This window comes from Artemia sp. Qi Xiang Cuo, chromosome 8 (genome assembly GCF_049724085.1).
Source record: "Artemia sp. Qi Xiang Cuo chromosome 8, ASM4972408v1, whole genome shotgun sequence".
NCBI lineage: Eukaryota > Metazoa > Arthropoda > Branchiopoda > Anostraca > Artemiidae > Artemia > Artemia sp. Qi Xiang Cuo.
Window position 1 is genome coordinate 43,428,896 of NC_142801.1, and position 15,376 is coordinate 43,444,271.

At 33.6% G+C, this 15,376-nt stretch overlaps 1 protein-coding gene across 2 annotated transcripts in view; it reads left to right on the top strand.

Moving 5' to 3' along the window:
* Positions 1 to 15,376, top strand: part of gek (serine/threonine-protein kinase gek) — a 252,003-nt gene that overhangs the window by 216,508 nt on the left and 20,119 nt on the right. For both annotated transcript variants that reach the window (XM_089093462.1, XM_089093463.1), the window contains 6 exons: positions 919 to 1,054; positions 3,853 to 4,103; positions 9,166 to 9,334; positions 10,490 to 10,678; positions 13,753 to 13,938; positions 14,254 to 14,380. In XM_089093462.1, the coding sequence (XP_088949588.1) occupies positions 919 to 1,054; positions 3,853 to 4,103; positions 9,166 to 9,334; positions 10,490 to 10,678; positions 13,753 to 13,938; positions 14,254 to 14,380 (1,058 nt within the window). The remainder of the gene's footprint in view (positions 1 to 918; positions 1,055 to 3,852; positions 4,104 to 9,165; positions 9,335 to 10,489; positions 10,679 to 13,752; positions 13,939 to 14,253; positions 14,381 to 15,376) is intronic.

Genomic DNA, 15,376 nt, shown 5'->3' on the forward strand with positions numbered 1-15,376 from the left:
GAAAACTAATGCTTATACCTACGTGCTTCGTGTAAATTCGTCTCAAGAGTGTAATCGCAGAATGCCATAAGGTACCAACAATGACACTAGGCACCATTTTGAGTGGAGAGGTTTGGAACCACAAACAGTGCACCATTGAAATCTCCCTGGTCGAAAACCATTAATCGGATCCATACAATCCCCCTTTTTAATACACCCCCCCCCCCATCCCAGTCTTCTTAGCAAGTGAAAAGTAAAACGAGTTTTAAGAAACTGCCAAGTTGACCCCCTTCATTAGCCTGGTAAATTGGGTGCAGTGTTCTACCAGATATTCTTAGCGCTCTTCAGAAGATGTGCAAACATACCAGTTCATAATTTAGCTCCCGAATGCATTGGCACATATTAAGTTTCAGCTATGTTGAGGAATCAGTACTTTCAGAAAGTAATTCATTTATGTGCATGTTTCCTGTGCAGTATTTGTGATTTATTTCGTAATATTACATTCCTCAATTATTTTTCAGCTACAATATTCCTTTTTTCGTATTTCTGTATTTTGTTTTTATCTTCTTCTTTTTATTGCAATATATTTGCAGTAAATAAACATATACAGGGATCAATTTAACATTAGATATTTGCTGCGATTCACAAACTGCTCAAAAAGATAATAATAAATTTCATTTTAATAATAATAAAAGGGCTTTCTCACAAGGTGCTATCGCATTTCACAGAATTACGTCCATCTTCTTTCATTACTCTCCCTCCCTCCCCCTCTATTTGCCTTTTCCCCCTCTTCCACTTCTCTTGCTCTCTTTTTTTCGTTCATTTTATCTTATTTCATGCCTGTATTGTTCTCTCTTGCTTTCTCATCCTCTATCATCTTTACAATTAGTACTATGTTTATTTTATCAAGAATCCTCCTTACAATTTTGATCATTGAAGGTATTCAAAGCCAAAGAAGTGTTAGATAATACCTTACCATTTACAAAAACTGCCGTTGCTGGAAGTATTGTTGATCACGATAGACTAGTCCTTGGTTCAGAAGATGGACTCTTCTGTGTTGATCTTGACAGAGAAGGTAATTCTTGTTTGTTGGTCTTTCATTCTCAGTTAGGGTTTCCATTACTTCTCCTATATTTCTTTTGTTCAGGGACATTGTGTATTATTATGATACTATAGATGTTCCTATAGTGTTGTTTTAGACGTGTAGTAAAAATTTAACTCGTATAACCCATATTTGTTAGCAATTAGGGAATTTTGATTCCGGACTTTTATTTCGGTGATGAGATTATGTAAAGAGGTCTCCATAGCAATCCTAACAAGAAGATGAAGAAGAATACTTTGGAGAAAACCTTCATCCCTCAGAAACCACAAAAGAGATCTCCTAGGGTAGCCAGGGGTTAAAGAAGCATGCTGGACTAGAAGGGACATATCATGAAAATAGTCATTTGAAGATCAAATACGAAAATTCAATAAATTTAATTATTGAATTCTCTTGTTTGGCTCAATTTAGGGAAATTTATACCAATAGATAATATCTAAGTTTCAGATTTAGTGTTAATGTTTAATTGGGCAATTCAGAAAATCACCTTTTATTGTTGCAGCTTTATTTGGAAGCCTTTGTAATGGTTTAATGTGAGAGTGGTATTAAGGTCGATAGTAGAAGAGTAATATAAATGTGATGCCACTAAAGCATTGGATAAAACGGAAACGGGAATTCAAAAATGGTTCCAAATGATATACACAATGCCATATTGCGCAGAAAAATGCAGAAGTGTAAGCGCGTTGCTGACTATTTTAGAACTTTACCAATTGACGTCTGAACACGACGAGTCAAAAGGGGTACAAATCGTCTATATTCATGAAATTGAAACGGGGCTGAAACCCAAAACCCAGTAACTGTACAGACTAAAATCTTGGCTGGATTTAGTTGATCAGGATATGACGTGTCCATTTTTCCATTAAAATTTCCATTTTTGCATTTTACATTAAGATGTAAAATGAAGCTTCTCTTTGAAATTGGTTATTTACATAGTCTGGGACCTTGGTCTTGAGACTGCCATGGTAACCCCAGAAGTAAATTTGTTGGACTTTTCAATCGCTTTGATTGAAATGGCTAACCTAACGTTTATTTCAAGCATAGGTGCACACAGGTCCGAGCCTTTGGAAATCAATGTTTCGTGGGGCCTCAAAAACAAGAAAGAAAAAAGAATTGTTTTTTAGTCACAAGGTTTTCGAACTCTCCTGGGAATTACAGCTCTTGGGATTATTCTCTAGGATGGCTTCCCTATCCCTCACTCCCTATCCATCTCCTAGTGGGAACTTCTTATTATTGAAATCAAGTAAAGGGATCAAGACCCTCACAGGAATGTGTCTTATGCCTAGAATATTGCGAATGGATCGTTCAAATTCTTAAGAAACTATCAAAAGTTAAAAGGATATTCCTTTTGCATAATCAACTGACTGCTCTTTTTCTTTTTGTTTGTTAGGGGGGCGGGGGGGGGTCTGAGCATTTACCTGTACTATTTCGTGTACTGAACAATTGCCGAGCACTTCCTAACTTAATAGACAAAGCTGTTTGTACGTAAATAAATAGATAATTATATTTCATTTCAACCTTTTATTTCAACTGCTAGTCGAAAAACAATGCTAAGAACTCGATGTTTTTCAATGGAAAGTTTCCATTTCGTGAAAATTAAAGATCCAATTTAAAACTTGAATTGAGTAGAAATTAGCTTATAAAAGGTTCCAGACACAAAATGTGCAGAAACTATTGTGAATAATATTAAAAATAATTAAATATATCAATATCAAAATAAAGAAATAGAACTTAAATCCAAGATAAATTAAAATGAAAAGCTAAGCCAAATGAAATGAGACAGTACCAAAAGAGCTGATAGTTTCCCTGCGCCTCAAACTCCCCGAAAGTCTAGAGTACAATTGTGTTCTCGCCAGCCCCCTCGCGTATATTGTCTAGATATATACGAAGCCGTAGGCTATATACGAGTTTTTTTTTTTTTTTTTTTTTTTTTTTTTTTTTTTTTTTTGTCATTATGAGCCAACTGTAAAGGAGAAATAAGTACAAAAAATATTATAAAACCAAGAAAATCAGCAAACCTTTTATACCTTTTATATAGCCATAGCTTAACTAAAAGTGTGCTTTAAGCAAATAATTTTCTATACTTCTGAAAGGAATAGATTTAAAACGAAGAAAATAGTTGCTAAATTAATGTGTTTCTAAAACAGTAAAACTAAATAAATTTTGTATCGAATAAATTTTCTGCTGGTAAGTGTGGTGTTGCCGTCATAATAGTCTATTACATATTATATTAATATTAAAATGAACGTTACAGAAATATCGATACCGTAAAAATATTCCTTGAATCTTGAATGTTATTTTTAATGTTATAATGAAAGAAAAATGCATAAAGAATAAAGTAACGTTTTTTTTAATTTGTTCTCGTTATTCATTTTATTTCTCTCTGTTTTAATTTTCATTTGCTCATTCATAGTAATATGTGCTCCATTTAAGTTTGACATCTTATATTTAAGTTTTAGCTCGCTTATGTTTTAAATTCGCTCTTTACTTTGAATGGAATAGCTTATTCTTTTAAATCTAATATGTTGGAAGTGTTCTATTAAGCACTTGTTGTCTGTTTGCTGATATTCTCCCCAAAAATTGTGAATTAATATTAGTGCTGAAATGTTAGTATGGAAAGCAAGCGTCTTGAAATTGTCTAACTCTTTTGGGAAAGTCATCTTTTTCATCAATTTCCATCATATCATCATTTTCCCAAACAACTGTTGATGTGTACTTAATTAGTTTTATTCCATACTTGGTGGATATTTGATCAAAAATCATTGCGACTTTTTCAGAGATCGCTAGAATTGGTGATGGCAAGAGGATATATCAAATGGATTACATAGCTGAGGAGCAGCTTCTAGTTGTGATAATGGGCAAGCAACACCAAGTCAAATTAGTTCCTATTCGAGCTTTAAACGGTGATGATGTAGAATGGGTGAAAGTTGCGGAAGCCAAAGGAGCGCATTTATTTTCTGCTGGTATTTTAAAAGCAGAACCGCATCATCAATCCCAATACTGTTTATGTGTAGCGCTCAAGAGACAGGTAAGATCATATCAAAATGACCCACTTTTCAGAGACATTGTTGAAGAGCAGTTTTGGGTGTTAAGTTTAGTATTGAGGGTCCAAATGTTATTCTTTATCGACAAAACAACTGGAGACTAATCAGTATGTGTTTTGGTGAAAGAGTGACTTAACTTAATTGAGGGAACTTTAGTGGCTTAACCTTGTGAGAAGGTTGTATTAGTGTTGTTGCATTATTAACAGGTGAAATTTGTCACATTGGTAAGTTTATAAATTTATCAATAAACGTCTTGACCTAGTCAACATGAATAGCAATGGCTCTCCTGTGTGACATTTTTTTCGACCACACTTGTCGAAGAACCATGGGAGAAAGCTCATTCGACTGGAAGCTAAAAGATCTCGTGGAAGTTTCGAGAGCTGGAAGTGAATGAAGTCCCCCGTACTGTTTTTAACCCCGAGGCGCTCATGTACCCAACATGGCATTGGAGGAAAGTTTTCAAATAGTTATTTTGCTCAGAATAGTCTGAACTCGAATATGCCTTAGGAAACACAACACAAGGAACCCCATAAGCATAGGCAATTGATTAAGACTTGGGCACAATCACCCCAAAAATGGGTTCGAAGGCACAACAAGACTTTTTTTTCAAATCGGCTAGCAAATTCTAGTCCTTGGGCCAAGGGAAATCCAATGTACGGGAAAAGAATATACGCCCAAAAAAGGCCAAAATTTTTTCGGCCCATTGGTTTGAAACGTTCAGGCATAGTTCCGTGGGCTAAGGGGACCTCATAATTTTTTTTTAGAGGAAGCAGGGCGCTAGGAGGCTCGGAAAAGGCCAAAAATGTTAGGGAGCCAGATTATAGACTGACAACTGAACGTCTTTGTTAGATTTGTAACTTAGATTGGTAAAGTTCGTGGGTCAAGGGATATTTGAGGTTGGTAGCATGAAACCTTTGAAAATGGGCCATAAAACTTCTTATGCTGGTTGGCTTGAAGTCCAGTAAACCAAAAGGAGTTACTGGACTTAGGAAGTTTTTGATAAAAAAAAAAGGCAATGTTTGGTTTCAAAAGGTCCTGGGCCAAGTGGGCCCTAACTTGGAAGACAAAGAGTAATGGCAATACTGTTTAGTTACGTCAATTTGGGACTTCCGAAATGGGTTTTTTTTTTATCTCTGATTGGCTTGAAGCTTACTGAGCAACCTAATCATTTTTATACATTGAAAATTGCACATCAAAATTTTTAAATAGTCACTTGGGTGAAAATCCAATGATGTTGTCTAGTATATTTAATTAGCTTAGTTTTACACTGTACTTCTCTATTGCTATGTATATATATCTTCCCGTTAGTTTCAAAATTTGATATCTCTATATAATATATTTTATCGGAAAATATTTAAAACGTTTTTTTTAAACTTTTCAGGATCTTAATGGCGTCTAAACTAGGTTGGAAGGCTTTTTTTGGTTATATTCAGGGATTACTTAGTGAAAGAAACTAAATAATTGAACACTAATCCCGAAACATCATCAAAATAGCCGAGTGACTGTTTTAAATCAATCAAAACTCTTGGATTTCTTAAATTTTCTTTTGTTTCTTACAAATTTGGTGCTTGAAGATTTTTTAACATGTTATGGTATTTAAGAATTTCTGAGTTTACCGGTAACAGATCTGAAGCCAATATTGCTTTTGAAAGTCCAAAATGAAAACACAGTAAGCATAAGTTTCAGAAAGTTAAACAGTAATTTTGAGTTAAACGATCATCGTACTTCAGAATTTACGCGTTTGTTGACTACAAATCTGAGACGATATTACAATTTAGAAGTCTCAAATCTAAAAAATAGTATGTATTTGTGTATTTCACAAATGATGTTGGATTTCTACCAAAATTAGTATTCAAGGTTTTCCAAGCTTCTTTCTGGCAAATCTGAGGATAATGTTATAAAATAGAAGTCCTAAATTAAAGTATGCCTGATGTATATTTTACAAATAGTATTCAATTTTTACGAAAGTGGGTACATGAGGATATCTGAGCTTCTAGATTAAGTATTTAGGCTAATATCGTAGGATACAAAATTATAACATTGTGATTAAATGGCGTTATACAGATGTTGTTCATTTTCTACCAATGTTGAAAGCTCAGAACTTGCTGATTACAAATCTGAGGCTAATGTTGCAATATATAAGTCCAAAATTGAAACAGGTTGACATTCAGCAAACGGTGTTTAATGTGAATTTTTTTTTTGACCACACTACTTTTCCATTTACAAAATTTAAATAATAAAAATCCGAATATTTCTACTCCACGTCGGGGAGCCTTTGTCGACGGACAAAGAAAAATCAAAGTTAAATTAAATTAAACCCAACATATAAAGAAAAAAGAGAAAAAAACAAATAAATAAATAAAACTCGCATTTTAATAACCTCCAAAATACTGCGATTACTGTAAATAGCCTGAATAAACGCACAAAAAAGACGTAAGATTATCTTTGGTACGCAAGATTGTCTCTTGCATAATTTCAGTTTGGCAATGAGATCAAGCTAAAATGAAATTTATTGGATAGAATTTACATAAACCTCAGGTCATCTATTCTTTGCTGTTATTAAAGAATAGAATGTTATTGTTGTTATTAATTAAACCTGTTTTTTCTCTCTTTCATTTTTTTATTGCTGTTATAAAGTACTAGCTAAAGCTTCCAGTTTTAACATAGACAAAACCCCGTCAATTGGAAAGGACAATAAAGTGTTTTTTTTATATAAAAATAAGGTTTTCTCCTGAACAGTAAAGGGTAGGTCTATAGCTTTAACAAGCCGAAATTAGCTTAGGAAGGCTGCAAAACTAAAAAGAGTAGAGGTCAACTATAAATGAAGAAGTAATACCTAAAACTTTATGCTTTACTTTAATTCGATTATCCAGTTTTAAGATTATTGTTGTTTTTAAACTTGTTTTAAGAGTATTGATGTTTTTAAACATGTTTTGAGGGCTTTTTTTAATACTTAGAACGACGAATTTGGCCTTTCGGGGCTGGTAAAAGTGATTCTTTGAAATTAATTTATCATCGTGTGTATTTTCCCTGTACGTTCTGTGTTTCTCCATCTCTGTATTTTCTATTCTTATTCTATTTAGTCTTGTTCTTCCATTATCCTTCTCAAGTCACAATCCATTCAGGAAATATCTATGATTTAAATTGCTTTGATTTTTGTAGATCGACTTGTGAAAGAATTCTTGTTTTACCATATACTCACTTTTTTTTTATTGTAATTCTTTCTTTGACAATGCACTGTTAGCTTAGGTTATTTTAAATAGTTTTGCACCTAATGGCTTTGCTTACACTTTTATAACTGTCGTCCTATATCATAGTAAAATTCAAAGTAAAACCTAAGTGTCTTTCGCCGCGCCTCCAACCCTCAAAATGTAAGAGTTCAATTGCTCTTTATTGAGCAAGAAATATATTTCAGAAAGTTTTTTTCAATTACAGTATTACGAACAAATAAACGTTCAAATGGGGATATGTCCACTTGTTAGACAGTGAAAACAGATACAGAAGTCTGGACTTATCCCCATTTTGTAGTGAATGGGGTGAATTGTAGTGAATTAATATATTCTATATTCTATTCTATTTAAACGCTTATTTGTTCGTCATAGAAAGGTAGTATAGACAAGGAAAAAATACCTAATTTCAGGTATTACGTGTAAAATAAATTATAATGGATTGAGGAGCCAAAAACTGCTCAAATTTTCAATAATTACTTTTCTCCTTATTGGTATCTTCGTATTAATCAGTTTAGTTTTATTGGTCTGAGGTACAATAAGCATTATTATTTTTTATTCCTTCAAGATGTATTGAAAACTAAATTGATTTAACGGAAGTTTCAACTTAAGCAGTTTATTTTATCTTCAGAAAGACAGAATGCAATTCTAACTTTTTTGGGGGTCTGAAGGGTGGTGACGCCACAATTATTTGTAAAGTTTCCCTGTTCTTTTTAAGTTAACTTAATCGTGTGCTGTAGTTTCTATATGTTTTGATTTCAATCATATTAATACCTGCTCTCTTTAATTTTGACATCTTACTGTAGCTATTTTTGGCACGTTTCAAATTTTTAAATTTAGTTATTCTTTTTATCATGGATAAACTTCGCTTTTTTTATATTTGACTAATGAAAAAATTAAGCTTCTAGAAAATATTATATTCTAGAAAAGAGAATTGAATGAAGCTTTTTTAAACTGTCCAGTTTTGTGCAAATTCGTCCGTGTTTAAGAAATGGACGTGAGTTTGGGTTTTACTGTTGTTCACCATTAAGATATTTTCTAAAATGGCAAACTGATACTAAGCAGGGGGCGTAATTTGCTATGGGGCAGGGGAGCAACTACTCTTCCCAAACTTCGGTTTGCCCAACCCCTCTTCTCCCCCAGATTTCGATTTACCTCCCTCCCCCAGACCCCAGTCCCCCCCCCTCCCAGCTGAAATTAAGTTTCTTCAAAATCTTGTCAAAAATAAAATAAGCCTGCTATTCAAGTATCCACCAAAACGGATAAATTTTCTTTAGTGTATATTTACCTTTATAGTACTCTATAGTACAATATATAGTACCTTTATGGTACCAAATGGGTCAATTTTCAGTTTTTACTGTCATTTTCACTGGATTGGGAATTTTGGCTCCAACTTTGACCCTCCCCCCCCCCCCAGATTTTTTACTAAATTATGTCACTGATGCTAAACTGAGGAAAGTCCATCTGATATAGTGATATAGTGATATTTTATCAAAAATAAAATGTATAAATGAAAAAAATTATATTAGAAGTTAAGAATAAATCCTGAAAAATGTGAACGTAATTTCTCTTTTGCCATGCTTTAAAGTTTTGTATTTAATCATTTCCTCTTAATATTAGCTGATAAGTGTTGTTGATAGATTGTTTGCTCGCAACACTTGACTGATTCGAAAAAAAGAAGCCTTTCCTTTTTTATATGAAAGATCTACGTAAACATCAATATCCTGTGTTTTAAACTGGAATATACCTCAGAATAATCGTGTTTAGTTTGAAATATATTTGACGTTTGTGTTATATTAGTATCAACTTTCTCTTTTAGATAATTATTTACGAGATAATACGGACAAAGGCCCGATATAGGAAACTGCGTGAGCTGTTTTTACCTGTTCCTGCTCAATGCATGACAATTATGTCTCAAGGACGGCTTTGTGTCGGGTTTCCTTCTGGCTTCACTGTTTTTAGTCTTTTGGGGGATGCTGCTCCACAATGTAAGTGATAGATTAACATAACGTAAGCACTAGTACCAATTGAAGTATTTTATCAAATATTGGAAATTAATATATTTTACGGTATAGTTTCATTCGCAAAAGGTGAATAAGCTGCTGTGTCTGAAATGTTTTGGTAACAGTAAAAGACATATCTTGGGAAATTGTAAGCTTTAAGTTGAAGTATATTTAAAAGTTAAAATGTATTGTAACTAAAATGTATAAAAGTTAAAATGTAGTTTAAATTATTTTTAAATATATTTAGCATGTCTGTCCATCTCCCGTACTTGCTTTATTATGGGATTTTATTTTCTTATTTGATTCTTTTTTTTCTATCCCTCTTCGTCCTTGAAAACATCTAAAGGGTGGAGTGCCATTAGGGTTTTGCTAAATACTATATATACTTTAAATTGTGTTTTATTTGTCAGACAATACAGGGTAGCTGTGTTGGCCTGCGGCGGCTTCGTGCTGCAGTGAGTTTTTAGCAGCAGTAGTAGTAGTAGACAAAATTTATGAAAGTGTAATGTATATTATTCTAATAAGACTCAACTGATTGTTTCAAATAATGATAAAAAATGTTGAAGCAGTATGTAGTTCTATTAATATCATATTGAGAAAAAAAAAAATAAATGTATTTTGTTTTGAGCAAAGTGCAAGACTTCAGCCTTCAGGAGCTTAAATGACACTCTCTGTCTGTCCCACGGTACTTTTTGTTCATTTCAGGCTTAATTTATTCTTTCATAGCAATTTCTGTTAGCTTTAGCTTTGACTTGATCATTCATTTTCATATCTGTTCGTGTTAAGTTGGAATTATGCTAAGATAATATTTATTTTAAAAACTACCATAAGCATTTAACAGAGTGATTTTATGGAAAATATTGATTGGCCTATTCAGTCTTTTTCAACAAAAGTTATATTAAGAGGCCCCGTAGCCCTGTCTTGGGGGTGCTTCAGTCTTGTCTTTATTAGCCCTGTTTTGAAGTCATCTTCAAACTTGTAGTGGTAATCTTTAAAAAAATGTTGCTTATTTAGACTTTAACGGAAAACATGAAGTATTTAGCTGATTTTTGTAGAAAATAATATGTTGTCTTCCTTGGCAAGTGCAGTAAGCGTTACTGATTTCTGACTTTTGATTCATTGTTCGTCTTAAATTTTTAGGTTTGGTTCACCCCGAGTCTCCTTCCTTGAGTTACCTGACATCTGCCCCGGTGGATACTGTTTCTGCTGTTGAGCTGCCGAAGAATGAATATCTCTTGGTGTTTAGCAATTTGGGTGTTTTTGTGGATAATCAAGGCCGAAGGTCCCGGGACAGAGAAGTCATGTTTCCAGCAATGCCACAAGCTGTCTGTAAGCAGTCTTTCCTTATTACCGGCTCGTTATTTCTTTTAATTCCCACTCAATTGGATTATATATTTTTTTTTGTCAATATTTATTAATATTTTTAGTTAAGACACTTTTTTTTGTTTTTTAAATGATTCATTCCTCTGTATTGGTATTAGATAGTTCATTAAAACAGACACGACTTAAGAGATTACCCTATAAGGCCAGAAATGCCAATTGCGAGGATCAAAAGCTGAATCGACCTACTCATTTTTTTAGATTTGATTAGATTTTGGCGTCAAAGTTTTGCTCTCGGATTTTGAATTGCTCGTAGACTTTCTAATTCATGGTGTAATTCTGTTATAGTAAGGGATTGTATTTTGATCTACTCTTGGAGATACTAGAAAATATAACTATTTTGATGTAAAAACTAAATAAGAGAAACAGAAGAAGGCAACCTTTGTGTCATTATACAAACCAAGTAAGGCCTGCTATCATAGGCAGCGCACTAGCGCTGCCTAAGTAAAGAACGATGTGGGCACAATGTGTTTTTTTTTTTTTTTTTTCCATACCCGGGCACCTCGTATCGAAGGAGTTGTCGTAGAAAGTTCGAAAAGGGCTCATTCAATTGAAAATTGGAGTGGATAGAGCCCTTTTTAATAGTCGAACATGATTGGAGGGCAACTAGCCCCCTCCACCCAAGCCCATCCTTCCCCCAAACACATCCAATCAAAATTTTGAGATAGCAATTTTATTCATCGTAGTTGACTTACAGATATAAATTATATTTTTTAGGAGGACAGTCCCCCACTAGCCTCAGGGGAAGGGTTTTAAGTTATGCCAAGGGGGCATATAAGGTTTTTTATAGAAGGCGTTGCCGTAGAAACTTCAAAACAGGCTCATTCGATTGGAAATTCAAAGGGCTAGTTCCCTTTTTAATAGTCAAAAGTGATTGGAGGGCAACTAGCCCCCCCCCCCCACACCCATTATTCCCCAAAACACATCCAATCCAAATTTTGAGATAGCCATTTTGTTCAGCGTAGTTGATTTCCAGATATAAAATTTATTTTTGAAAAGGCCACTCCCCCACAGCCCTCAGGGCACTGGTTTTAAGTTATGTCCAAGGGGCATATAAGGTTTTTAAAGAAGGCGTTGTCGTAGAAACTTCTAAAAAGACTCATTCCATTGGAAATTCAAAGGACTAGGTCTACTTTTAATAGTTGAAAATGAATAAAGGGGAACTAGCCCCCCCTCCCCCACACCCATCAGTCCTCCAAACACGACAAATAAAAATTTTTAGATGGCCATTTTGTCAAGCGTAGTGGATTTCCTGATAGAAAATATCTTTTTGAGGAGGACACTCCCCCACAACCCTCAAGGCAAGGGCATAACTTATAAGTTATGCCCTGGGGTTATATAAGGTTTTTATTAAAATCTTTGTCGTAGAAACTTGAAAAAGGCTCATCGATTTGAGGTTAAAAGGGCTAGTATCCTTTTTAATAGTCAAAAGTGATTGGAGGGCAACTAACCCCCCTCTCACGCCCACATTTTCCCCAAACAAATCCAATCCAAATTTTTATATAGCCAATGTACTCAAGTTAGTTGAAAGTTACGGAAACTATGTCTTTAAGGATGACAACCCCCCTCTCCCCATATCCCTCAGCGCAGGGGCTATAAGTCATGCCCTGAGTCTTATAAATTTTTTAATGAAAGCGTTGTCGTAAAAACTTCAAAAGGGATCAGTCAATTGGAAGTTGGAAGGGGTATTGCCTTTTTTTAATAGTTGGAATTGATTGGATAGCGACTAACGGCCCTCTTACGCCCACCATTTTCCCAAACACATCCAAGCAAAATTTTGCAGGCCCAACTATAAAGTCTTAAAAACGGAAAGATTTAAAGTATTGTTTTCTTGTTCTCTGAAAAGACTATGTCCATATAAAACGAACAGAAATTAATTTAAAAACATTTTCTACAAAATGAGTTTTTCAAAGAAAAGTAAAGAGCTCCATTAAACAAAAAATGAGCAAAAATAAAATCAAATAATTTACCAAGCATGAAACTACCGCAAATCAGCATTGATAAATAAATGAAACTCAAAACAAACAGAAATTACAATAAATAACCGAGTCAAACTCAAAACGAGCAGAAATTAACATAAGTTGGGCGCAAAACCCCTATGCCTTCCCAAGGCCAGAACAAAATTTGCACTTTACTGAAAAAATACAAATAAATGTGCATCGTCAGTTTAATATACATATACTGATATTTAGTAATCAAAATGCTTATATTATTTGATTTATTAAAGTTATAAAAGTAAAAGGTTTTTGCGCCCAACTTATGCTAATTTCTGCTCGTTTTGAGTTTGACTCGGTTAATTATTGTAATTTCTGTTTGTTTTGGGTTTCATTTATTTATTGATGCTGATTTGTGGTAGTTTCACGCTTGGTAGATTATTTGATTTTATTTTTGCTAATTTTTTGTTTAATGGAGTTCTTTACTTTTCTTTGAAAAACTTATTTTGTGGAAAAGTTTTTTTAATTAATTTGAACAAAACGTCGACCGTATTTATTTGGAATCTTTTTTAGAGGATCTACGTCGGAAACAATTTCCATCTTGGAATAGTTAAAAAAAAAACTGCTACAAAAGTAGCTTCAAGATTTTCCCCAAAAAAAGTTTATACCAGAGGCTTATAGAAATAAGAGTAACAATAGGTAAAGTGTGTAAATGCTACTGTGGACTCTGTTGATAAGTAGCCGCTGCTTTGTATTGACTAGATAAATTTTTTCTGAGCTACACCGTTTTTCTTTGTTTTGGTTGTTGAATGACTCTCGTTGGTAAAGTTTTTGTCTTTTTAATGTTACATTCTTGTTTGTCTTAGCGGCTTAGTCAAGCTTTTCAGGTTTTTATCTATTTCTCCTGTTGATAAAAATTTATGGATATGAAGCCGAGATATTGGGCATTTTTAGCTTATTTTACGCATAGCCTTCATTGAAAGTTTTACCAATATTTCTATGTATATATATTACAACATTTCTAAAATATAATTCAAAATGATTTTGTAAAATATTAAATATATTTAACACTAATCAGTTTTATTTCAGGTGAATGTGATGGTTTCTTACTTGTATATGGTGAGACAAATATCGATGTGATCGAATGCTCTACTGGTGATTGGGTACAGACGGTAAATTTAAGAAAGGCGAAACCACTAAGCAAGAATGGCAATTTGACAATAAGCTTCCCTACGGAACAGCCTTATATTGTCTACTTGCACCCCTTGTCTAGAGGTAAATCTCCTGTGTCAAAGTTATAGTTATAAAACTTTTAAACTCTCTCTCTCTCTCTCTCTCTCTCTCTCTCTATGGATCTATCTCTATCTCTCTGTCTCTATGTTTCTCTCTCTCTCTTTCTCTCTCACTCTCTCGCACTCTCTCTCTCTCTCACTCACTCACTCACCTCCCTCTCTCTCTTTCTTTTTCTTGAATTGAATTAAAATGTTTATTCGAGGGATTGCGTTTTTATTTTATTTTTTTACGTAAAAATGTTTGTACTTCAGAGACTCCAAGATTGTTTTTATGTTTTAACCATGTCATTTTCTTTAGGGACGGATATGGTAAATGTCTCAGAACAAAGTATTCATCTAGTCGGTGGAGGGCGACAACATACGTTACCGCGTCCTCCAAGGAAATTTTCTCTTAGAGAACACAAATCCGTACCTTCACGGCAAATGTAAGTAGTGGTCCAATTGTCTGTTTTTTCTTCTTCACTGCTTTATCGAAAGATCATTAAAACCTGTGAAATCATTGAATTTTGTCGCCCTGTTTTTTTAGTGGTTATCCCATCAAAGTGACTGAGGCTATTGTAGAAAGAAGTCTGCAGTAGTTTCTATGGAACCTTCTCTCTGTGTTTTTTTTTTTTTTTTTTTTTTTTTTCTCTATGTATATAGGAACCATCAGTAATGAGGGTGATGTACCACGCCATTTCCGGATTGAAAAAGGCTAGGCAAAATAAAGAGTACAGAATTGAATACAACATCGCTGGAAACTTTTAACTTGAGGTTCCCAGCCCCCGCCCTAGTTGTAGCTGTATCCAAAACCCAATGAAGAGCAAAACTGCCAAAAAGTGTAACAGAAAATTAACAAACAAGCAAAAATTAACAAAAATTGACAGTATATTTTATTTATAAAACAAATTTCGAAGAAGGGGACAGAAAGCCCTAAAAAATAATGGCTCTCTTGCAATTAGAATTGCAACTATTGAATTGTGGTCTAAAATGCTTATTGACAACTACGGAATTAGTCTTTCCTTATATTACGTCAGAGCTTAATAAACTGTCATTTGTTCTTTTCTAGATAGAGGATTATTGGTGTATATTTTGATATAAGATGTTAATTTTGTTTTGTTTGTATAAACAAATAAAGTATTGTTTATTTTTTTCATAATTAGTTTTTTTGTCTGTATAATGTCAAGTTTTTTTTTTATGTTTTCAAAAATAAAAACAAAAAAGAGCAAGCTGCAGCAAAAAAAAAAAATTATTCATATGAAAATAGAGTATGAAATTGAAACTTAAAGAAACAAAATTACCTATCATAGAATTACGTACGAATAAAAACTAACACCTAAAATAAGTCTATGCGATATATATCAATGAGAATAATGCAAATAAACCTTCTTTTGTTATTTCCATATTTTTGTAGGATTATGCAAAACTATTGCTTTACTATG